The following is a 25,064-nucleotide window of genomic DNA, read 5'->3' as shown; positions in this document are numbered from 1 at the left end:
CCGCTCGCCCCTGCCATCCTGTACTCGGGGGACCATCATTGTCGGCCGAGAGAGGCACGAACAAATGGAAAACTTTTGTAAAACTAATTAAATGATGAATAATACATGGAACCGATTCGTGGCAATCGCATCCTATCACCGACGGTTCCCCTTCTTCTCACACTCGCCCCCCCCCCCCCCCCCCCCCCCAGAAGGGCTGGGGAGTGGGGGGTGGTTTGCGTGATTTTCCCTATTGTCGACCTTCATCACGTAGGATTATAGAGTGCCCTTCATGTGTGTGTGTGTGTGTGTTAGGTAAGGTTAGTTGCGTACGGGATAGCGTGAACAGTTTTTCCTCATCCAGCAAAAAAAAAAAGCATCGAACCAATTGGTTCTAAAAATGCTACATACAGCTGGTTGGAGGAGTTGGTGTTGGGAAAAAACCCCTTTCCAGACATTCCCTAACGGCTCCTATCTCCACCTATCACCACCGGATAGACTGAAAGGCAGATGGTTTTTTCTTTCCATCAGAAGACACATGAGTGTAACACAACTCTTCGATTGCGCCGATGGGAAAGACTCTCAATCGCTCAACAACGGATCGGTGTACGAGTATTCCCGTTGAAATAGAGAGTCATCAACTCCCTCCTCAAACAAACAAAAATGGATACACCAGGTTTTGTTAAGATACCTATTGGAAAGGTAGACAACAGCCAACAGAGTAATCCTGCCGAATGCTATCTCTTCCGCATCTTCAATTACAGCCGAAAAGACATTCGCTCCGGCGTTTGGGACGGAACAATTCAATCGCTTTTAGCGTGTGCGAAATTGAGAGGATGCTAATCTTCAAGTGTTATCACCGGACCGGATGGATCCAAAACAATCAAATTTTGGGAAATTCGGAGGTGTCTTGTTTGAATCCCAATCGATTCGATTGTCATAGAGAGCGCAGACGATTCTATTGAAGCAACAAAAGGCGTACAATAATTTGTGTGTGTGTCTGTATGCTTTTATGCAGATAATATCGTTATTCCATTTTGTCCTAATGTACACACCAGACCAACAACCAGATCATGGAGTTTCTCCCCCCGCTCCCGTATTACTATTTAATTTTTCCCATTTTTGCCTGAAAGCTACTCGTTACGCCGGAATGTATGCAACCCGGCAAACGCGCCAGAAGGAACATGTTTGGAGTTGAAGTGGCGGATGAATTGACAATCGGTTGACGGACGGATACAACACACACACACACACACACACACACACACGTCCCGACCTGACAGAGCAGGTGGTCGTCGAAAAGGAAACTGATGGAAAATGCACCGTTGCACATGCCAAAAAGCTTACAGCGAGCAGCAGAAGAGTCACTCTACCTTGCGCTATCACCGGACACGTCAATTTCGTGTTTTTTTTCGGGGGAAAAGATGACTCACGTAAGGGGGGGAAGGAAGAGACCAGGTGGGAGGTAGAATATTTGAAATATTTTTCGTCAGTCCATCAGTCATCAGTTCAATAGAGAACGTGCTGAAGCTGAGCTTGTAACGTCATTGAAAAATGACAATATTAAATGCACACAGAAGTGAGAGACTCAGAACGAGACAATCAGGCGGGGAGAGCAAGAGCAAAGGGGGAGAAAAGGGGGAGGGGGGTTGAGAAGAGGACTTTTCAAAAGGATCTACAACACGACTGTCTCTGTGCGAGGACGAAGCATCAGGGCACAAGGCGAAGCGAATCGTGCCAGTGATTGATGCCGTACGTGAATTGGCTTTGCGTGTGCGGGTGGTGTTGTGTCTGCATGAGAGTCGGACTTTATTATTAGTGACAGAATTTTCGTGTCGCAGGTTAAGTTTCGTCGCAAAAGGGTGTGGGGAGAATTTTTCTCCAGGTGCGTACGGAACATTTGGAAAAACCACAGAACCAGCGAGAGAAAAACGGTTGGATATGTACCAAAAACCTGAAGAATGCTTTATACTCTGTAAACACAACAAACAGGATGCCTTACACATACACAAACACAAACATGAATATACCACGGAGCAAATACACTTAACAAATTTTCGATTTTTAATTAAAATTAAATGAAGAAAACTAAACAACATGAAAATAAGGGGACAAGGAACAACAAGGATGCATGCAAAGTGTCAAGATGATTTACTAAAAACGAAAAAACGTCAATATAAAACAGCAACATTCCAATTGTAATGCACAAAACAAAAAAAGGAAAACGACGAAGAAAAACATAATCAAACTAAGTCGGAAGAAAACATCGAGAGTTCACAACAACAGGTTCACAACAAAGAAATCTGAGAGTCTGTATGTCAGTGTGTGTGTGTGTGGAAGTGTAAACCGTGTAACGCATCTGCCTCGCTCATCCTTCCCCCTCAAACCTCTTGACACCTCTCTTTCCTTCCTAATGCTACTTTGAAGGACATCTAGGCAGATGTTGATGGAGAGTCCCATCTCTTACCCCGGACATTGGACTGAGAGGAACCAATTTATCGCGAGAATATTTAAAATTTATGTTATTTTTACTTCATCATCATCAAATCAATATCATCATACGATGTGACGGAAAGTGCAGGAAAACTTCCGCATAATGGAGGCCATTATCTGTTCCAATGCTAAGCTGTCACTATGACAGGTGGTCATCGAGACTAAATGTTGAAGAATTGTACGTTAGTAGACTCCAGTGTTACACATACTGTGTCATCTGTAGGATGACACTTCCTTTTGTAAACGTGTGTGTGTGTGTGTTTGTGCAATTATTTGGGAATATTGTTGATGAATTCATTAGGTAGAATGAAGAGTAAGAGGAGGACCTGATTAATAGCATAGAACTCTGGTCTGGTCTGGTCTTGTTGGTGTGTGTGTGTTCTATTTGTCTTTCCGTGTATGTGTGTGTGTTCGAGAACCTAGATTCCATCAAAACAACATGCACGACACACACACACACACACACACAAACCCGCAGATAAATAAATTAGAGACACTTATGTATAAGTAATGCCAAGTTGAAGCACATAATAAAAAAAAGGAAATAAAAAAACACACACACACTTAATGGTTGACGACAAAATGCCGGTCGTGTGTACAAAATGGCGAGACCCCCTCACTTCACAAAGGGATCAATTCTTCAATTTGTGTGTTGTGTGACGATACGTCGGCGAGAAGTTAATATATTGTATAAACACACACATACACATACAACGTGACTTTTAGCACAACACACATACACAATGCTATCCAGCTGAACACTGTGCTTCAAGAGCGGTACAACATCGAATAACAAGAAGAAAAGAAACATACACGAACACACGGACACTGAAGATCTATGGAATGTATACCGAGATAAACACATAAAGAGATGTGACACAAGTAGGTGCCACGAATAGATATGCTGATGATCGGTGCGCGCGCTCCATCGTACCCCACCCCCACTGTTAAGTCCGCTGTTCCAAATTTCCCCACTAAAACAATGCGTCCGCGTTCCGTGAGTGCGTATGTGTGTGCGGGCCGACTTTTGGTGAATAACCAATCCAACACACACACAGATACCCACTCAACAAACATACATCGAAAGATACATATAACATAACAGCAACGACGTTGAGCGTAGTAGAAAAAAAGCTTGGGTCACGGCTGTCAGGCGATTTTAAGTACAACGCCATCACCGAACACAACCGTCAGATGAAGAGAGCGAGCGAGAGAGCAAGAGCGCTAAGGATCGAGCTCTCCATCTTTCTCTCACTCTCTCCCACACACACACACACACACACACACAGAAAAAAGAAATACACAACAACAGGAATACAGCACACGCATACACGAAAATGAACGAAAACACACACACACACAGACACAGCTAAGCACACACTATATAGTAGCAATCGTTGTGCGAAAGCGCAGTTCCTCTTTCGGGTAGGGTTGGAGGGGGGGGGGGGGGGGGTGGTGGGAATCCGGAAAAGGAGAGGGAGCGCGCGATCGGGCACAGCGATATTGCACGTATGAAGAAAAACCAAAACACGGAAAACAAAACGTAAAACAAAGAGTAGACACGAAAACGAAGGAAATAGAAGTGGTTGTGTTGGTAGCGCACAAGTTGCTTCTGTTGCAGTTCGACTTACCGAGTCATGCGCGTGACGGAAGTCCAGTGAGCTTTCGCCCGACGACTTGTCATCGCCCCAGTCGATCTCCTTCTTCAGCGACTAGAAGAACGAGAGAGAGAGAGAGAGAGAGAAAGATGATTAATTCCCGTCCAAAGAGTGTGATTATGTATCGCGGATTGCATAGTTTTGGGCGCTTTTCTTTAGGTATTCAAAGCTGGAGTGATGAAACCTACCAGAGGCACTTGCTGGACCGGTCCCATGATGCCGGATGGTCCTGCGATCGGTTCGGACAGCGGGCTGGAGAGACCGCTCGCGTTAAACACAGCCAGTGCGGCCGCCGTCGCCGCAGCCACGGCCGTCCGCTGGTGGTGATGTTGCAGCGAATGCTGCGGTGAGCCACGTTCGCGATCCCGCTCACGCTCCCGCTGCTGCTCCCCATTCTTACTCCCGCTCTGGGCGGCCGAGGAGGCGGAGGATGCAGTGGCGGAGGCATTACCGACGGTCAGTGCTTCCGCACTGGACGCGGATACACCGCCGCGCGATGCTGGCCGCAGATCGGTGGCGAGCAGTATGGGTCCGGGGCCGGCCGTCGGCGATGAGTTCAGTGCTGCGGACAGGTTCGCATTTGCACTCGCCGCATTTATCGTCATGTTGAGACCGGAGAACGCCGAAAAGTCTGCAATCCAACAAACAAAAGGGAGAGCGTGCGAAAAAAGTGAGGTTAGTTTCGGATTGTGCGATATTACGCTGACACCAAGCAACAGCAAACATTACGTACCGACTTCGTTCTTGATCTTCATCGGCGGCTGATATTCGTCGTCTGAGTTGTTGTTGAAGCTACTGCTGTTGTTGTTGTTCGTCGCGCTGCTGCTGTTGTTGGTTTGCCGACCCGTAGCACCATCTTCGGATGAGCGACGCCTGCGTTGCTGCTGCCGCTGACGCGCCTGATGCTGCTGTTCCGCGGAACGTAGCAACTCTGCCGCCACTAGCTGCTGCTGATGTTGGTGCAGATGTTGCTGGAGCTGTTGGTGCTGGTGGTGCGGATGCGAGGACAGATGCAACAGGTGGTGCTGGTGATGTCGACTTTGGGCAAGCAGACCGCCGCCACCGCCCCCGCTCCCGGCACTCCCGGTACTGCCCGTACTGCCGATGTGCAGATCGTGCGGACCACCGCCATCGTCGTCCTCATCATCATCATCATCATCGTCATCCTCGTCATCGCCATCAATGTCCTCGGGGACCACCACATCGTCATCGTTTGCACCGGCAGCTCGCGTCGAAGCCGTCGTCCGGTGATGGTGGTGTCGTTGGCGATGATCGTCCTCCGCATCGTCCTCTTCAGTCAAGGCGCGTCGACGTCGCCCTGCACTTTCCACGCTTGTACCGATATCTGCCCCTTCTTCACGTACCTCACCACGAACAACATGCTAAAAAAAAAGGGATAAAAAAGACACTTGAAGACAGTCCGCGCCGTGCGGTGTGTGAGCTCTTCCGCCTTACCTGTGCAACTGCGGCAGCCGCCAATAGCATCTCTGCCGCACCATCGTCCACCTCGTCACTCTCCTCGTCTTCATCGTCATCATCGTAGTCTGCTGGCACCATCGCCACATCCCGCAGCAGTAGCGGGTGATGGTGGTGATGATGCGGCTGATGCTCGTCCGCCGTACGGAGATCGGTTGCCATCGGTAGTATGTCAGTGCTGCTGATCGTGCTTGGCGGGCGTCGTATCTCCTCCGATTCGCTACCGAGCGGACTACGGGACATACTTCGCTGTCGAGTAGGACTTCCGGTGCCACCATCACCACCACCACCACCAGCACTACTGTCCGCAATCAATGAGGCAACGGTTGCGAAGCTGCTCTCGTGCTTTGCCGTTGTATTGCCGGGCGTGCTACTACTGCTGCTGCTGCTGGGAGGAAGAACCGGCTGTTCGGTGCCAACGGTCGAGGTAGAGGAGGAACATGCCACTGCCGTCACCTGGGTTTCGTCCGGTTCGTCCGGCCGCTCGTCCGTATCTCCGCCGCTCCCGGACGGTGGCGAGCCTACTCTCGTCCCCATTCCCGCCGACTGGTGGTGGTGAGCACTTTGGTTGGTGCCGCTAGAAATGGTTGTGGTTGTTGTGCAAATCGCAGGCCTCGCAGCAGACACCGAACCAGTGTCACCCTCAGCGTCCGCAACTAGCGTGGTGGTGGTGGTAGTGGTTGGTGGCGTGTCCCGTCCGTCCCCCTCCACCGTCGGTTCATCGTGATGCTGCGGGTGTTGCTGTTGTTCCCGATGTCCGTCATCATCCTCGTCCGGGTCGTGCATCAGTGGCGTACTGCTGGTGTCCTCGCTACTGACAGCGGAAGCTGCCAGCTGCGAAGGGAGTATGCCACCTTCACTACCACCATCACCGGATGCAGTAGGACTTTGAATAACCGTAGTAGTGCTAAGCGCGCCGGCCAATGCTGCCGCGGTGGTTGTTGTAGTTGAGGTCGGTGCTGCTGCGGTTGCTGCTAGTGCTGCGACCGACGTAAACGAGGAACTCGACGCTTTGCCACCACCGATGCCACCGTGCAGCGCCGACGAAGATACGGTGGCCGATGATGAGGAGGATAAGGCTGTGGTGGCTGAGATAATCGCACCGAGCGTGTCACGGTGCTTCCGGGTAAGTGAGAGGGGCGTAGTAGTGCTGGCGATGGACGCGACCGCCTCGGACGTGGGCGATAGCTTCGGGCGACTCGTGGTAACGCGCGAGGTAACGTCCGTGCTGCTGGCCTCTAGGAACCGGTGTTTGCCAAGTGTAGTGGACAGATCCGTCACACGGTCGCCGCTGATGTTACTGCTGGTGGTAGTGGTGGTAGTACTACTGCTGCTGTTGCCACTACTACTACTGCTACTGTGCGAGCTTACGGAGGTGACCTGACCTGCACTGCCCAACCCGGAGGAACTCAGACGCTGCTGTTGGTGGTGCGGGTAGTGATGATGATGCGGGTGTGGTTGTTGCTGTAGCTCTCCCGGTTGCTGCTGCGTATGCTGAAGGTGGTGCTGATGGGGTGGCGAGCTCGTGGACCGCCTGTCTCCACCATCCGGTTCACTGCTGGCACTGGTCGTGGAGGTGGTGGTGGTGGTAGTGTTAGTGGAGGTGGTGGTGATGTAGGACGAGCTGCTGCCGCCGCCGCCGCCGCCACCACCGCTGCCGCTACTCGCTAGTGTCGCCGACGGGAACGTCGTCGACAGGTTCGTCGGAAGGATGGCCTCCGATGCGGCCAGTGCGCTGCCTCCACCATTGTTGCTGCTGCTACCACCTCCTCCTCCACCACCGGCACCATGGCTGCTGCTGTGGGGTCTGAGTCGTTCGGGTTCTAGTTTCGGCTCCGTCAGCGGGCTGCTCTGATTTGTCATTTCCGTCAAACCTTTGACCTGTTCATGGGAGGGCGGTGAAAGAGAGCGAGCAATGTACAAGATGAGATTGAACTAAGACTTTACACATAGAAGAAGGAAAGTAATCCAGAACCACACACACACGCTTACACTTACCTTGAGCGATTTGGCCGTTTTTAGCAGTGCCGAAAGCTGACAGTATTCGACATTTACCTCGCCCTTGTACATGAATTCAATCAGCGTGCGCAGCTCGGCAAAACGGACGTCCTTCAGTATGACGATCGGGTGCCGGGCCGGATGGTCGAGAAACAGCGTCTGGAAGTACGAGGAACAGGCCGAGAGTACAACCTGTGCGAAACGAAACGAAGGAACCGTCGTTATTCATTAGCATCATTTATCATCTTTCTCTCTTCTCCCCTATCCCTCTTCCCTCTAACCCTCATCCCCCCCCCCCCCCTCATCACTCTATCAACCGTTTTTTATTCCTAGAAAACGGAACTATGTTGCAGGAGAGGCATGACGATTAATAAAACGTAGTTCGGCGTATTGCAGCGATGCAGGCGCATACAATGATGCACGCCAGAAGCTTCGACGATCTCTGCAGGAGGTGGCGTAACGGGATTTCTCTGTCATTCGTCACGTTTCTAGCTGTCATCGAATGGCGTTCCGTGACAAATTACCCGTCCAACACCTGTGCCTCGTTATGTTCTGGCAAGCTAACGGAGAAAACTTAATCACACGCTCACACAATAACACAACCCTAGCAAGTATGTTGTTCATCCACCGAAATAGTAAACACAATTTAAGAAAGAAAAAAAACTGCTTTTACAGAGTAAAATACTCTTACAGTACCGACACTTCGTGTAAAAATCTAGACAAAATCCATAACCACTCACATGTGACCGACGTGATGCGGCGTCGTTCGAAGCCGGTGCGTGTTTGAAGCGGCACGTCCATATGCGTACTGATTTTATAAGTTGCACCGAGCAGAACGAGACTAATGACCGTACACGGGACACAAAACGGACACACTGAAATCTGAAAGCCAAATGTCCTTTCTGTCCTCGGGGGGTGGGGATCGTGCGCCTTAATGTCCAGCAGAAGCAGTCTAAGGGTCACACAATTGCAAACGGCGGGCTTGACAGCGCATGCGTACCGCATTGTTTTAAATGCTACGTTGACAACGCGCGCATCTAAAATGCATCGATTTCTGTGTCCGCAAAGCAAACGGAAGAATAATTTAAATTTATGAAAAATTATCATAAAATTCGCTTGTAAATGAGTTTCTTAGTTTCGAAGGTCACCCAACGATACGAACGTACGGGCACGTGTGTACGATCATCATACGTCTGGGAGGCTGGACGATGCAACTACAGTGCTGGACGAGAGGTTATCAGTTGAACAAATTTAAATGCTTAACAAGTTTAAATCAATATTTACAGAGTTTGTTATTAAGTTTATCTTACTTTCAATCTATCGGGCCTCTTCTCTGTTCATGTGGACTTTGTGGACTAGGTCGTCCGGTGTCATTCTCATGACATGACCTGCCCACCACAACCCTAGTGAGATTTATTCTGAAATACAGCTCGAGGAACTTCGACGTTGCAGAGGTTAATTTTTAGTCTCCCTCTCTCTCTCTGAGCATGCTCCTCTTGACCGCGGGCTAAGAGGAATAAGTTAGTTTTATAAAGAGTCCAACAGTCTGAGATTACTACGACTAGGAAGTACTAGGACTATCAGTCACAGTTTCGTCCAGAGATAGGGACGAGAGTCTCAGCTTTGTCCGTTGTAAAATTTTCCTGAGTTTGGGATCAATCATGGACTGGAAGACTGGTCAGTCATTCAGTAGCGACTTCAGTATCAAATTTTGATCCCGAAGCAGTTGTCGAATCACTTAAAATAAAATGGCGATAAAAAACTGAAGCTATTACTGATCTTTCCCCAAATTTCGGAATTAGCTTAGCTTTGTTATAAGTAAGCCAGTCGTCTTATTGTTTTGTCCGTTACTGTACATGCACCACAGGCAAACGCTTTATTTCATCTGTAACAGCACAAAACTACACGCCACCTGGGTTGTGTGTCTGGCCGGCCCGAGGTACGTATGTATGTTCTCTCCCCCGCATTATAACTACACTGGGCTCCCCCCCTCCAGCGTGGTTAACCTAAAGGGTGAAGTTATTTTTGCGCTTTGCCTCATAAAACCGAAACCCACTTTGGGTTTCTGTTTAAAATGGCCATCAATTTCTCCATCCATCCCGTGCATCATCATCTCCGGTGGCGAGCAGGCAGCACCACACAGCAACAGGGTGCGACGCGAACTCTCGTAAAATGGTTAAATAATTTAATATCCACCAGAAAATGCATCGCTTTTTCTTACCGCAAGCGACAGCCGTTGCCTACTATTATTAGCCCCGGTTCGAGACGGTTTTACGACACAACACATGTCAAAAGCTGGACACAAGACGGGCAGCCTCTTTGCATTATTATCGGTTCGCGCGAGCGAGACAACGAGAGCGAGAGAGAGAGAGAGAAGGAGAGAGAAAGAAAATGCAACACACAGCGGGGCAAAATCATTTAAGCGGCAGTAGCAGCACACCGAGCAGCGGGCCCCGTAACAACAACACCCCATCGCAAAAGCAGACGACGAACCTTAAGCTGCATCAATATTCTACCGACTCGATGGGCTCATCATCATTTCGGAAGCCCGGGTCAATATGAAGCATGCAGGGAAGGATGAACCTTAAGCAGCTTAGTGACGTTTCCAGCCGCCTACTACTGGTTTTCCAAGAAATTGGCCATACAACAAAATTGCACTTTTCACACATTTAAAGATCTTCCCGTTTTTCCCGCGACGTTTGGAGGTCCGATACATTTTCAGCAGCCCTCCACCTCCACAAGGGGAGAGAGAAATGAAGGAAGGGAAGAGGAAAAAGGATGCTGATTTATAGCTGCTTCCAACTTTAACTTTTTATGCGGAAGCCTAACGTGATTGAATTGCTTCATTCCGTTTTAGATTGGCGGCTTTGGAAGCTGCGTCGTGTGTGTGTGTGTGCGTGTGCGGCCGGCTAAGGTTCATTTTGAACGCGTAAGCTTCAAACCACCGTAAACATTTTTATGCGTTTTTGCTTATTAGAGGAGCAAAAAACGAGGATTCGGTGTTGTGCGAACGATTCTCACGCTCCGCCGAAGGTTCGTCACTTTGAGTCTTTTGTTAGTTTGAAACAAAATTCCATCGAGCTGCAACAAGTTAAAGTGTTTTCTTCTTCTTTTTTTTTCGTGCACGGATCTTGCGGGCGCTCGTCAGACGTTTTCCGCAGACGCAGGAAATTCTAGACCGTACGGCTGGCACAAAAAAGTGAGGTTTAAAAAAAGCTTTAATTTGTTCAAAAAGAGTTAAAGTAAAAAGGGCAACAACGACAGAAAAAGTTAAAGCTACAAATGGATATTAAATGAGTGCCACTCTACCACAATTTCTCCACTCCGAAAAAGACAAAAAAAAAGTGTGGTGCGAAAGAGTGGCGTCTGAAGCAAAAGAAATCTCCCTCTCAGGAGCATCATTACATGGGTGGCGCGCAGCATGACATCGCGCATATGAAAGGACACGGGCACGTCGCCGCGCGATTAAAAGGCGGTCTCTCGCTCGCTGCATTTCCCACAGGAGGAAGAAAAAAAAACAGACATACACAGAGCGGGCGGGATGGGCTCCGTGAGATGGGAGACGAGAAATGGGATGGTTAAAGCATAAATCAGTCCTGCGCTTGCGGGGACTGGGCGTTGATTCAACCGCCCTGCTGGGTCGTGTGATGATGATAATTACGGTCCTTTTTTCAACTCATCACGGTAGATAATTTTCAATCGTATCCCCAACACCCTCCTTCCCGAGCAGCAGGACACACGGCTCGATTGTTGCTGTCGTGGTCGGCTGGCTGGCAAGGAGCTTCTTCTACCAACACACTACAACAGTGGGAATAATGATGAAGAAAATGTTCAACAAAGTGAGTGAAGAGTGGCGGACACTGGAAAGACTACTGGAATTGGTTTCGGAGCGGAAACCGATGAAAGGGGAACAAAAGAAGAAGAAGAACTTCAACCGCAGAAGAGCCGATTTTTTCTTTCCCCTGAGTTCATTTTTCCCACTGCTCAATTGGCCAATATTTTTCGTCTGGTCGGTGCGCGCGCAGATTAGCATAGAAGAACCATTGGTTGGAGAGGGTTTGCCAGAACTCATCCGACAACGAGCGGTTCAGAATGAGCTTACCTATGCGTCGATTCTTTGACAGTGGATGGCAAACAAAAAATCAGATTTTCTAGCCGAACTCATCATAGTCACACCATGGTTCTATATGGGACATTATGCACTAAACTCTCGCTCCTTTGTGACAGCGATGGGTCGCGGATTAATTGTAACTGAGCCTTCGCTTCTCGGCCCAACCTGCTGACCACGGGGTAACGAAGGAGGATGGATGAGGCGATGTGCCTTTCCATTCGAAATTTTCCATCAGCACACCCTGAAAAGCTGCCTTATTCCATTCGCCGTGCGTGCGCAAAGCACTTTCATTGTACAATGAAATTAAGATTCGATCAGGTGCATCCATGACTGATCGTAGTAGCAACCAAAGCTTTCTTACGTTTCACATGACACTAATGCCTCTTACTTTTGTGATGTGCGTATCCATTAACTTTATTTCAAGCAACTGGCTACAGGGATAGCTAAACCGATTTTGATTGCCCACGTCTCAAATAGGATAGCAATTGATTTTACGTGAGGTAAATTTAGGAGGCTTTTGTTTTATATTTCTTAAATTATATTAATGCTTAATAGGCGCTACAACTGCTTTACGATCTTGGTCTGCTGCAACAATTCCTCGATAGCACTCACGGTCTAGCGCCGTCATCTTATTGAGGTCGATCTGATCGAACCACCAACGCCATCACTCCGTGTGACGTCCGTGTGGACAGCCTAACAGGGACTTCAAGAGCTCGGTCGTCCGGTGTTATTTTCGTAACATGACCAGCCCCACCGAAGCTTGGCGGGATTAATTCGCGAACCGAAACCATCCGCGACTTTTTATCTACCATCCTTATGCGAGCAGGACTCACGTTCGTTGTCTGGTGAAAATGTGACAAGAAATTTAATTTGATCCACACATGCGGAACAAATTAAGAAGAATTAAAAAAAACCGCAGAACTACCAAAAAAAAACTGATTCATTCATGCCGAGGCTTCTCCGTTTACAAGCAACGTCAAAGTGTGTGTGTGTGTGTGTGTGTATGGAACATAAATCGAATGTGTTCGAAACTCGTAATGGAATGGCGATGGAGTAGCGAATCAAATTCATTCACTCATTTTTAATCTCCTTCGCTGGGGGGATGCAGTTTTCACACAAAAGAAGCTCATCACTTTCCCACGTCAATCTACCAGCTTCTTCACGCTGCTTCGTTTGCTTTCCCATTTTTCTACCCCGTACGTTACAAGGTTGTATTCAGCGCCAGCGATTGTGTGCAGCAACAAAAAAGCAGGTTCGTCGCTTGCGCGATCGTTGCAGTTCTTTGTAAAATGTTGCAAATCGAATAAAGCGGCAATGCAGTGTTTTTATGTGTGTGTCAGTGTGTTTCTCCATGCTCTAATTCACTTCAGAATGTTTAAGACAACAACAAAATATAAAAGAAAGGACAATATGAAATTAAAGTCTGATGATGAGTGGTTTGCAACTCGGTAGCCGTGATGCTGTTTGCAAAACTTCAAACGCTGCCTAACCGCATCAAACGAAAAAGCGCCCGCTCACATTACTCAACTTAGGTTACAGAGTAACATCAGGGGCGAAAAAAAAAACCACCAAAACCACCTAAATCTCTTCCATTAATTTAGTTGTCCTGTTTTTAGCAGGATATTTGTGGAAGTGCTCGGAAACATTAAAGAGAAAAGCGGAAAAGGGAGAGAGAGGGAGAGAGTGAAGTAACAAGAAAAAAAAAACACATTAATGTCTGGCTCAGGTGCAGGTGAGTAGAATCGATTTTTCTTTTTGCTTGGCTTTACAAAAACACTCCTCGACGGGGGGAAAAAAAGCTTAAGAAGAGCGAGAAAAATCCGATGATTCATCACCGAATGCGAAAAACTCGCACGCTCATCTCACGCGCATGTGTGTGTGTGCATTCGCGGGCTCGCTGGAACGGATTGATGAATGACGAATTACGCTCATCACACCATCGGGTAGAAGTGCAGCAGAACACACAAAACCAAAGCACAAAAATCAAGAAAACCTTAAAAAAAAAGAGAAAACGAAGTGAACAAGAAGGATTCGGAGTATCGGGTCGGATTGGGAGCTAAAAGAAAATGCGAGCGCGCGCGCGCGCACATACATACTGCCACGCACGACACAAAAGAGGGAAGAGAGGAACAAATTGACAACAACGACGCAGGAATTGCGAACGAACAAAAGGCGGTGGTAGCAAGCAAAATGAAGACGCCGCCACCGATCGACAACGGGCGAGAGTCTCCAATTTCTAAATGAGGTGGCAACGAGCAAGATAAAGAGAGAGTGAGAGGGAGGGGGGAGGGGTATGCAGCGAGAAGAAGGGTGGAAAGAAGGTGGATGCAGCACGAGAGAAGAAGAATGATCGAGCGAGGTGTTGCAGTTAATGTACACCAAATTGATAATAAATGTCTATAATTATTCCATTTCTTGCCGTCACTGCGCGTGCAATGGGGGGAGGGGGAGGGGGGGAGGGTGAAAGGAGTAGAGAGCATAAAGAATTGCATTGGTGCATACACACACAAACACATGCACAGGCCCCATTATCATCATCATCGTCGTCAACATCAAGACGGGCAATCGACACACACACACCTGACGCAACACACACCTGGAAGGATCGCCTCGTTTGATTCGGCGTGGTGCACATCCCGCCCATTCATCGGGTGGGAGAGGAATGGAGGTGTACATCGAAGCAACAACAAAAAAATACCACACCACGCAAAGCACAGCCACGGTGAACAAAACGAGCCGGACCACGGCAACGATACACGGTGACAAATCGGATTCCCTCCCGAACGTATCCACACATGGAAGAGTGTGAAGAAGCCGAGATAGGTAGTGATTCGAATCAGAAGAAGGAAACGGGGGGTGGAGCGCTCTTGTTGCCACCCAGTGTTTAATGAAATGGTAATTTGTATAACAAAGTTGTTATTAACATAAATTGAGCCAAGGGGTTCGTTGCTTGGCGTCGTCGTGTATTTATCTTTGCTCGGCTTTTTTTTGTTGTTGTGCCGTCCTCGCGGTGCAGGGAGCAAAGAAAGCACATCTGTTGGCGCTACAGATACAGGCGTCTTTAGGGCAGGCGGTGGGTTTGTGCGGTGGATTTTGTTTGATCACACTACACCGGCACAATCGAGCGCTACTGTGCGCATATCCTTTTTTTAAAGGGGCTTGCCGCGCTTTTTTCATTCTTTCTTTCTGTGTTTTCTTTTGCCAAATTGTGAAGTAAATTGGAAAATGATTTTAACATCCGCATCCGTGTGAAGGCGACCGACGCCCCGGATGTTACGGATTTGCAACCGGAGTTAAGGAGCTTTTTTGTTGCCAAACGGGATGTAAGCGACGAACCGCTCGGTTTGATTGTACAGGGTGGTTGAAGGTAAATTTGACAGTTACGGTTCTGTTTATAATTCGTGATTGCCCTGGATAAAGTCGGAATAGGGACCCTCCCTTCACTCACGGGCACTCACTTTTCGCTACAGAGTTACCCAAAGGGGTATCTTTTTCAGACTGTTAATAATTATTTTTTATTTATTTCTTTTTATTATAATTAGAATTTATTATTTGCAAAAAAAGCCTCAAACCCAAGAATTATTTCTTGGTCCAAGGCCACTCCCAAGGACACACCCGGAGGAGCTCCAGGGTTCAGAGAGCCGGATCTCTCGTAGCTCTCCTACCTTTTCTTCCTTGGCACTACAACAACCTCGAGAGGTCTCGGCCTGTCAATTTCTGGCTTTCTATGACTTAATTTTATCCAGAGTAAAGTAGTCAGTCCTATGTACGGGGAGGCGATCCGGATGGAATTTGAACCCCGGTTCCTGCCCGTGTGAAGACCGGCGCCGCTGTCGCCTCGGCCATTCTTCACTGAGCTCCGGTGGCTCTCGTTGTACAGAAATAAGTTGTCCTAAATGATAAAATGTTCCTATGGATGGAGGATTGTAATCGACATTTTAGTAATCTTCTTCCCGAACTCGTCTATAAAATTAAGCTCCTTTTTAATAGCGAAAAGCCGGTTCTCTGCCCCTCTTTTCCAAGTAGCGTGTGATTTGCTGGGTCCGTGTGTGTCGTATGCCTCACCGGTATTAGTTTTAATTAATAAAAGAAGTACTCATTAAACAACAGTTACTGCTACCCGGTCGCTGCAAATAAAGCTGCAATAAGCCAAGAGCAAAAAAACCGGGCGTGGGATTTTATTTAATCTTTAATTAAATTGCACCAAGATTTTACTGTCCCCCCGTGGATGGTGCGCGCAGGCTTGTGGGTGCGGATGATGCGCGCCCCGATCTGACTTGGCCGGCACGCTGCACACAGGTGTTGCATCTTAACGGGATATAGCTGCTCCCCTGCTTTCCTTCCCACCGGGGCTTCGATAATTACCGCCGCGGAAACCGAATCCGGATGGGTAGCATTATCGATACTTCAACGATTCGATTAAGAGCGAACCCCTTTTTTCGCTGTGCGTCGCTCGGGAGGCGGAGGTTTGTCGGATCGGTGAATTAATCCCCGGCTTAACGAGAAACGCGATCCGTTTCCCCTCCCTTCCACCGCTGCCACCCCACAACCATTTCCAAACGGGGACCGAGAGCGTTTAACTGCTTAACGATATGTATATATATAGTTATAAGCCTGCTGTGTGCTGCAGCCAGACACACAAACTGCATGCTGCGAATAATGTCGTATCGTAAACTCTGGTGACACATTAAAGAGAAAGATAAATTTCTCGTTCTCTCGCTCTCTCGTCAGTTGGCGGGCGAGCCCGCGACGAGCCAGCACACAACCGAGCCGGCTCTAATTTATGTAGCCACTTTAGCACGGCCATTTAGCAAACTATCAGCTTATCATTATTGTCACAACACACAGGCGGTTGCGAGCGAAAGAGGACGAGCGCGCGCTCGCGTTGCTGCACCATGTCACACACACACAGACTGGATAATAATAATTATCGCCGCAGTTACATTTTGCATTCGCGGATGATAGTCGTCGTGTGGAATCACATTAAAAAATAAATATATATCTGCGCGGGATAATGATGACGAGTTCAAAAACGGTTTGCATCGGTTGAGGTTGCGCGTTGTTTCCATGTCGTTATAACATTTAAATGTGCAGATGTGTCAATTGTGGAAACCGGGCAAAACGTCGATTCAAAAGCCATATATATTTGGTCCCCATAAATCAACCACGCTGGTTGCGGCGGACGAGTGGAATAATAAAGATATTTTGCTCATTAGAAAATTGCTCCACACACGCATTCCTTCGATTTTACTGCTTTTTTTGTGGGGGGGGGGGGGGGGGGGGGGACGGATAATAAAATCTAGCCCGTCCACTTGAGCCCCGGTTCTCGACCCCGTTGTTTTGATAGCTGCTATAAAAATAATCAAGCCATAATATTCTATAAATTATTAGTAGCTATCTCTAGCCAAGACACACATTTACAGCTATCATGGGACAAAATGTTCAGCCTGAGGATTTAATTGAATCTGATGTTAACCCACTCGACAAAGCGTGCTATTTAACGATACGCAGCGAAGAATATGACCTTAAATCAGATCTAATAAATTTTAAATAAATTTTTATTTATGCAGCTTTTATGTATATGGGATGGTACTGAGTGAATATTTACAAGCAAAAATAATAAAATAAATTACAATGGCCTAGAACCGTTGAATAAACCAGTCTTGTATAAGGGCTTTTGGCAGCACTCGTCATTTTTTTTTAACTTCATGCAATCGTTTTTATGAACGTTAAATATCCGGAATGCTAAGCTCTAAAACTTACCCCGTCTTTATTGATTTAAACAAAACTTAACTCCCCCATAAGGACGCTTAAACGTCGAAGTGAAATCTAAGATGTCGATGTCAACAATGACACTGATACGAGAACCGTTATAGAGTGTTCAATAGACCTTAGTAATAGTTATCTAGCCAAGACACAACCCATATTTAGCTATTGGTAGATTAGAAAAGCGAACCTGGTGCGAATTTATTGAAGCTAAGCCTAAATGAAGAAACGGAGTCAAGCCTAGCACCAGAGGGGATTCCGAAACGGAATGAAGGTCCTTTGCTATTACCAAGGGCCAATGCGCCAGTGAGATCGGCTTGCCTGTCTCCTTTTCAATCTGGCGCTAGAGAGAGCCATCCGCGGCTCGGAGGTGGAAACTTCCGGGGACCATCTTCTATAAGTCAATCCTGATCCTGGTTTGGTTTGAGGCTCTCCTATCTAGCGGAAGCTTATCAAAGAATCAAAGAAACCGTGAGCGGTATCGAGGATTGTTGCAGCAGACCAAGACCGCAAAGCGTAAGTATGCCAAGCTTAGGAGAAACACTTTTTTCTACTAAAACCTGTATTAATGAATGTAATAAAGAGGAAGCTTCAAATCCTTTTTTATGACAATTGTTTTTCAGACCGTACAGTAAGAGTCTCCTAGGTCCGCAATCATTTTAGAAGGCAGCTTTTAATGCTCCACCTATCGATCGAAACGAAAACATAAAGACATCCTATGCAGCATCCACGCACATCATCCATGCGTCGAGCCCGAAACCCATCATTTGACCAAATCCACCCGAAGGGATGCGCGCAACGTTTATCCGCGAATGATTTCCCACGCATTATTTATTGTACACTTCTGCTCCCCCGAGTCCCGGATCGGGAGAACGGCCAAACCGTCAATCACCAATCGCGGTGCCAAAGCGTAGACGCAGCAACAGCAGACTGAGGGATAAAAATGGGATAAATTGTGCGTATGGCGTTGGGTGCTGTGCTTTTCCTATTACTACCGAACCGAATACAAGGGGGCGCATTCGTCCCCCTTTCGAGAGGCACCAGCAGTAGAGAGACATTACCATACAAGGCACACACCAAACCAAAGTCACCCCATGTGTGTGTCCGATCGTTTTTTTTTTTTTGTTTTTTGCATATTTCTCTCCATGTTCTCCATGGATGCCAAACGGTCATCACCATCATGATCTATTGGAACGGTTACGAAAAGGCAGAACGAGCGCGCGTACCGTTTTCGCTGTGTCGTGCAAGACGGAAATGCGAATGCAAATGTGCAGCGCAAGGGGCGCATTAGGTAACCTTCGTCAGGGCCTTTCGTCGTCGCTGGCCGTCCCAAGGCACGCCACAAATAAATAATAAACGACGAGGTGCTGGGGTGTGGGGAAGGCAGCGGCCATTCATTCGGCCCGCGAGGTGCACCACAACCGGGGAGAATGATTGGTCTCGCGCCGTGGAAAACAGACATCAAAATGAAGAACCTGCGCGTGTACGCGGCTCGAAAGGAAAATATGCTGATGCTGTGTGTGTGTGTGTATTCAAATGGTAGCGTTCGATCATTTGACGCACTCGGGCTGCAGTGTGAAGGCTTCGCTTCTCCTCCCCCCGCCCCCGGTCGTCTTTCGCACAACCTTTGTCTTGTCCTTTTACGGTGTCTCCGTGTGACACTTTATCTCGGACTTTGGGTCGCCATTTTTTCCATCCTTTATGTCTCCTCCCGCTGGCTGGCTCGTTCGATTGCGCACCGTAACGAAGCTGTCATCCTTGCTGTCAAACACTCCTATACTTTCCTTCCTGGTGCCTTCTACATCCCCCCGTTCCTCCTTTTCCTCAAGCCATTATCCATCCGTTCCCCATCTCTCCGATTAGGATTGGATTCGGATTGACAGAAAGGAGAATGAGAGAGCCATGCAGCAGCTTTTTTTCCTTTTTTTCACACACACACACACCCGATTAGTAGGCAAAACAACGACGACAACAACAACAAAAAAACCTTTGCGCCAAGCTTCCTTACCCACTTGACACTTTGGCTTTCGGTGCGGGAAAAGCACCACCACACATTCGAGCGGCCTTTTTTGTTACTCGGGTATATTCAAATTTTTCCGCTTCACGATAGGGGGGGGGGGGGGCGATAGGCGCAATTTTCAATTGCACCACACTTTCAGCATCCCGCACACACACACACACATGGCGATTAAAATGCTCGCACCGGGTTTGCCACGAATTCACACGCCAATCAATGTGCCAATCGACGCGCTCACAAAAACGAAAGACTTGCGCGAGCGACACACTCAATTCAAGCGACGAACCCCGTGGTCTCGCGCAGTAAGGGAAGAGAATTTCCTTTTTTTTTATTTTACACCAACATCAAATCGAAACAATTATGGTTTGCTGTAAAAAAAAACAACATCATGTTTAGGGTTTTCGAAAATAAATGATACTAATAATAATAAAAACCCACAGTTTCCACAAATCGTTTTTAATATTACTTTTAAACTGATGCAAAAACTCCAGAAGAACATCATCATGCTTGCACAGGTGTGGCTGCACACTTTTCCTTACCCTCTTTTCTCTTTGCCTACCTCTCCCCTACTGTAGGGGATTAAACTTTTTAACATCTTCCACTCATTTTGTCAGCAGTGGAGCTTTCAAAACGGTACACATTAATCTTTTTGAGGTGCGTTTAAGGGGCTTGTGTTTTGCTCCCGGCATAACGCCTGTCCTTAATTATCCTTTCTTTCTTCTCTTTCTCTCCAACACCGTTGTGTTCTCCAAAAACAAAGGAAGAGAAACATAAATAAACAAAGCGCGCTACCTTTAACGGGTGTTTATCGGACGCAACTACCTTGCGCGCTGTCCCATTAGTAGCAGCTCGTCCATTATCATCGACGCGCTTTAACCTACCCCGCTGCTTCTTCACATACCGGCAGCGATTCGGACGTTTTAAATGATGATGAATACATGTTTTCCTTTCATATTCCTTTGCTTGGGTTTTTGCTTTCCTGTCTTTATCATTGCAATCGATTAACGGACCCGGGGAAAATACTAGGACATATCTTCGTGTGTTTCCTACAAAAGGAATAACAGTTAGGTTTTATTCTTTCTTCTAGGATGCAATGTGATAGAGAGCGTTTGAAATATTTGTTAAAAAGCAATATTAAGGGTTTTGATTAATTTAGTTGAGCTCTCATTTCATTCCAAATCAAAAGATTCAAATAAAAGCTCTTAAGTTCGACCGGCTGTTCGAACCCTTATCAGGTAAAAACAATAACATCCAACAACTGAATGTTTCTTAGGGCTTGTGGCTCAGGTCCAAAGGTGTGCGAGTGCGCGAGCTCGCGCACGAGACCTTCGCCACAGGAAAATATTTAAAACTTTCAAAAGGCAATAAAAATGATACAAGACAAGGGAAAGCCTCGGAAAGGTGTCTCCCGCACAGCATTACCCCCTCTCTCCCTCACTCTCTCTCTCTCCCCCCTTTTTGCTTCCTCCGTCCACACGCAGGAATGGAAAGATGGGCCCGTGAGAAAGGCCAAATCGTTCAACCGAAACGATTGAATCCTGTGCCCCCAAACTCTATTCCACCAGTGGACGCGCACCACGCAGACTAAGGGTGGACCGAAAGGGGGGCATGGGGTGGAATTCCACGGCACGAACATTGTGCAAAGTGCCTGCGGCACACACATAGCACACAAAACACGGATACAACATGCACCGAATCGAAAATAGACAAGATCATCGACAAGACCCCGCCGCCAACGATCGGCATTGCGGGCGGGTGCGGTGGAGGGTGGGATTGGTGAGGGAGATGTGGGAAAGACACGGTTACACCCGTACACCTGGGTGTCAAGGGTGGAGGATGGGGGGAAGGGCTACAGGGCAAAGAATACAATCGATTTGAATGGGTTGCTGCCGCTGCTGCTGCTGCTGCTGCTGTTGCCGCCGCACGATCAACGTGTGCATACTCACACACACACACCCTGGTTCCTTCAATCCTTCTCCCCTACCTCCGCTCTTCAATCCCCCTTTTCAAAAGAGTGTATTTTTGTTGTTGTCTTAGCTGAAAATGCACTGAAAAGGCGAAAATATCACCCACCCAAACCACCATTGGCAGAGAAGGACATATGTAGGAGAGGGTGAGAGGTACAAAAAAGTAGACTAAATTCAATAAATCTACAACACAGCTTCATGCTTCCCCATCCCCCCTTGCCCTACATCATATCGCAAGTCCAAGCCAAATTACAATCAGGGAAAAACGCTGCCTAAATAAATCCGGGAGTATTACTTCAAAGAGAGAACGAGAGAACAGAGGTTAAATAACAAATGAGTTTCTTTTTTATGTATTTTTTTTAGTTCAATGAAGTGCAATAATACAAGAAGTGTCCCAATGTTTAAACAATGAGCCTTATACTTGAGGTCTTATAGTTGTTTATTTTTTTTTTAATTGTAGTCTAAGAAAAAACAAAAAATATTAAAACAAAATTAAAAGAAAGGATAAATAAATAAGGATGTAAACAAAAATCTAAATTAGCTAATGACAAGCAGTAAACGTAAGGAAAAAAAAAGTTAAAGCAGTATTCGACAGTGTAGCATCTATAAATACCTTTATTCCCCCCATAGAATGCCCCTAGAATGTATGCAATTCGGGCGCTTTTGTTTAGTTGTAATATTCATTATTAACACAAAAAGGGCCCCGAAAAAAAACAACAGATACTTCTAACGCTGGCTGCGCCAACTCGTGACAGGCGCTACCGTCTCTCTGTGTGTGTGTGTCAAGAAGCCGTCCTCCCCCTACCAACCCACTTCCAACCTATCCATCCACCCACTTCGTGTGGCTCCCCATATCCTCAACTTCAATTTCAAAGGGCAGAGCGTGCGCTGCTCTCTGCTGGTGGCGCGTTCCTTTTCCTTCTATTGCAAATAAAGCCGGAGGTATAGGGGGGGGGGGGGGGGGGGGGGAGGGTGAGGGAAACCCTCAGACACACACACACACAAACACATGAATGCGTCGGCGCAACCGCAACGGTATAATTAGGAGCCTTTGCGAGCCCCATGAAGCAATCGAAGAAAATGCATAAAGCTGACTGGGGGGGGAGCGGTGGAGGGGATTGCGCTGGGGAAGGGCCTACCGAGGTAAGTCAGATGGTATGGTGTGTTGCAGCAGCAGCAGCAGCAGCAGCAACATAAAAGGGTACGCAAGGAAGCGTACGTGACACAAGGGAAGCAGAGACTCGTAGGGAGTAGTGGGGGATGTAGAGTTTTGAAAGCAAGCACGGGTGGAGAGGAAGAAAAAAATCTTAACACACGGAAATGTCTAAAAGAAATAGAGGAAGGGAAGTGGTGGAAACAGGAAAGTAAAAAAGAAAAATCACAGCCACACGGTCACACACACACGTAACGTGACGATGCAACGCAATGCTAGAGCCGTTAAAGTGCGAACAAGAGACGCAATTCAGCGTATGTGAGTGGGAGGGGAGGAAGAAAGGGAGGGGGGAGGGGTGGAGGGAGGAAACAAGAGTGCACTTGTGGGTGCACCGATTGCAATCGCGCACAGAGAGCGAAGGGAAGCGCGGTGGTACGGAGTCGTACGGGTCGACGAGTGTGGAGTAGTGCAGGAAAACAAATAAAATTCGTGTCTAGCGAGACCTTGCAAATATGCTGATATATTAAGTGGTATTTAGCCCTCGTGTGCGCGCCCTACTAGCCCTTCCACTCTATCTCTTCCTCTCTCTCGCTCTCTCTCGCACTTTTTTTTCCTGCAGTATCGAGTCTCTTGCTCGCTGGCATTACTACGGTTCCCGAACTCGCGAGTGTTGTAATAGGTTCACCTTGTCGTCCGGGGGTGCCACATATATCTCTGACAAACAAAAAAGCTCAGTTGCTGTGGCCAACATAATAGAGTAAAGCGGAAAGCGGGAAGGAGATGGAATACTTGAGAATAAGAAAATTTAAAGAGAAAATATAAACATTAGCACAAACAATTAGTAGACGCCAAGAATTTATATAAAAATGAACAACATGAAGATAGATTTTCCCTTGCGGATACGAGCTGTTCCTTTCTTACCTAATAAAGTTCTTGGTGCAAAAGCTTAAGATGTATCTTTTTTCTAAAATCAAACAGCTTCTTCCTCTTCTTCCTGCTCTTGCTTAAGTTCTATTAGCTCGAGAAGCTTTAACTTCATTTACCCCTTGCGTTGGATAGTCAAGATGGGCGAGTATGGGAGATTGATCTGGATCTAGACTTGTGACACCCGGTTCTGGGGCGTGACCATTAAAATAGGGTCCACCAACACTCCACTATCCTAATTAGATAGTTCAAAAGATTCTGAACCTTTGATCGAAAATCTAATAATAAGCCAGGAAAAATGACTGGTCTTAAGGTTAAACAGTATTTATAATGATTTTATTTTCATATAATGGTTTTGCGAAATGATTAGTGGTGTGATATAAAAGGTGTTTTTTATACATGATTGGAAAGTAAATTGTAATTTTAATTTACTCCCAACCGAAGCTGCGTCTAGACATCCTTAATTTCTTTTAATCATGAAGAACGGCCTGGTCGTATTGCTGAGACATTCTTAATAATCTACACGCTTTAACTAAATTGGTTGAAATATTATAAATAATGTGACAAACAGAACTAAAAATTTAGCAGCTTAAATATAAAAAAATAGAAAGGTTTATAGCAAAATTATCTGGAGGTTTATAGCAACACTAGTTGCCATAACTATTGCTAATGACCTTACAAAAATTATCACAGATTACCGACTCGTATTGCTGAGCAATCGGAACATTGCACAGTGATGGACATTAGAATAAGATCATCGTATTTAGTAGAAAAATGAAAAAAGGAGATAATGAAGGTGATGTTAAATAACTTACTGCGTTTTATTAAAATAAATCCTTTTTTTTGTTTTTATTTGATGTCACAAATATCTTTGTAGCAATATGGACGGCCTCATGAATAAAAAAATATATATATTTTATTTTCATATGTCATTTTCGTATTTGGGTAGAATGCTCCATATATTTTTTAAATCCGAAAAAGGATTGCAAATTGAGAAGGTTGCTCAACCGAATATTCCCCTGGGGGTAAGGTAAATAACACAGGGAGAAAATGCCTTTTTAATTTAACCTCACATATAATGAAGTCAATCATCTTAAGCCGTAAGTACACATATACATGCTGTGTCAAGCGCCGTCATACTTCTCAATAAATAAATAAATTAAAATGTTGATAAATTCTCATTTTGGATTAGATATACCTAGTAATACGCAGGACTGACTGTCCTGCTGAATAATGCTGTCTAAAGGGATCAAGAACCGAGACCTCTTGATGTTGTGTAGTGCCAAGGGAGAAAACTAAAGCATCTAGTATAAAAATCTAGTGTAGTTCTATATAAAAAAAGAAAACACGGCGCTATGACGGTTTGCACTGTATTTCCATTTCTTATTTTAAATTATTAAATTATAAATAGTATCGAATCGAAAGCATTAGTTTTAAAATCTTATTGTAAGATGATTTTACTGTTTTGACCGTCACTGTAGATATCATCAACTAAAAATATATATTTTTAATCTAGCAATGA

The 25,064-nt window shown here is 46.5% G+C and overlaps 1 protein-coding gene across 10 annotated transcripts in view; it reads right to left on the bottom strand.

Annotated features, from left to right (window-relative positions):
* LOC118508670 (serine-rich adhesin for platelets) overlaps positions 1-25,064 on the bottom strand; it is a 155,425-nt gene that overhangs the window by 47,105 nt on the left and 83,256 nt on the right. For all 10 annotated transcript variants that reach the window (XM_036048713.1, XM_036048506.1, XM_036048536.1 and 7 more), the window contains 5 exons: positions 7,605-7,796; positions 5,586-7,487; positions 4,864-5,512; positions 4,319-4,761; positions 4,104-4,184 (listed from right to left, as the gene is read on the bottom strand). In XM_036048713.1, the coding sequence (XP_035904606.1) occupies positions 4,104-4,184; positions 4,319-4,761; positions 4,864-5,512; positions 5,586-7,487; positions 7,605-7,796 (3,267 nt within the window). The remainder of the gene's footprint in view (positions 1-4,103; positions 4,185-4,318; positions 4,762-4,863; positions 5,513-5,585; positions 7,488-7,604; positions 7,797-25,064) is intronic.

Source organism: Anopheles stephensi, chromosome X, assembly GCF_013141755.1.
Source record: "Anopheles stephensi strain Indian chromosome X, UCI_ANSTEP_V1.0, whole genome shotgun sequence".
NCBI lineage: Eukaryota > Metazoa > Arthropoda > Insecta > Diptera > Culicidae > Anopheles > Anopheles stephensi.
This window is presented reverse-complemented; position numbering and strand designations above follow the sequence as displayed.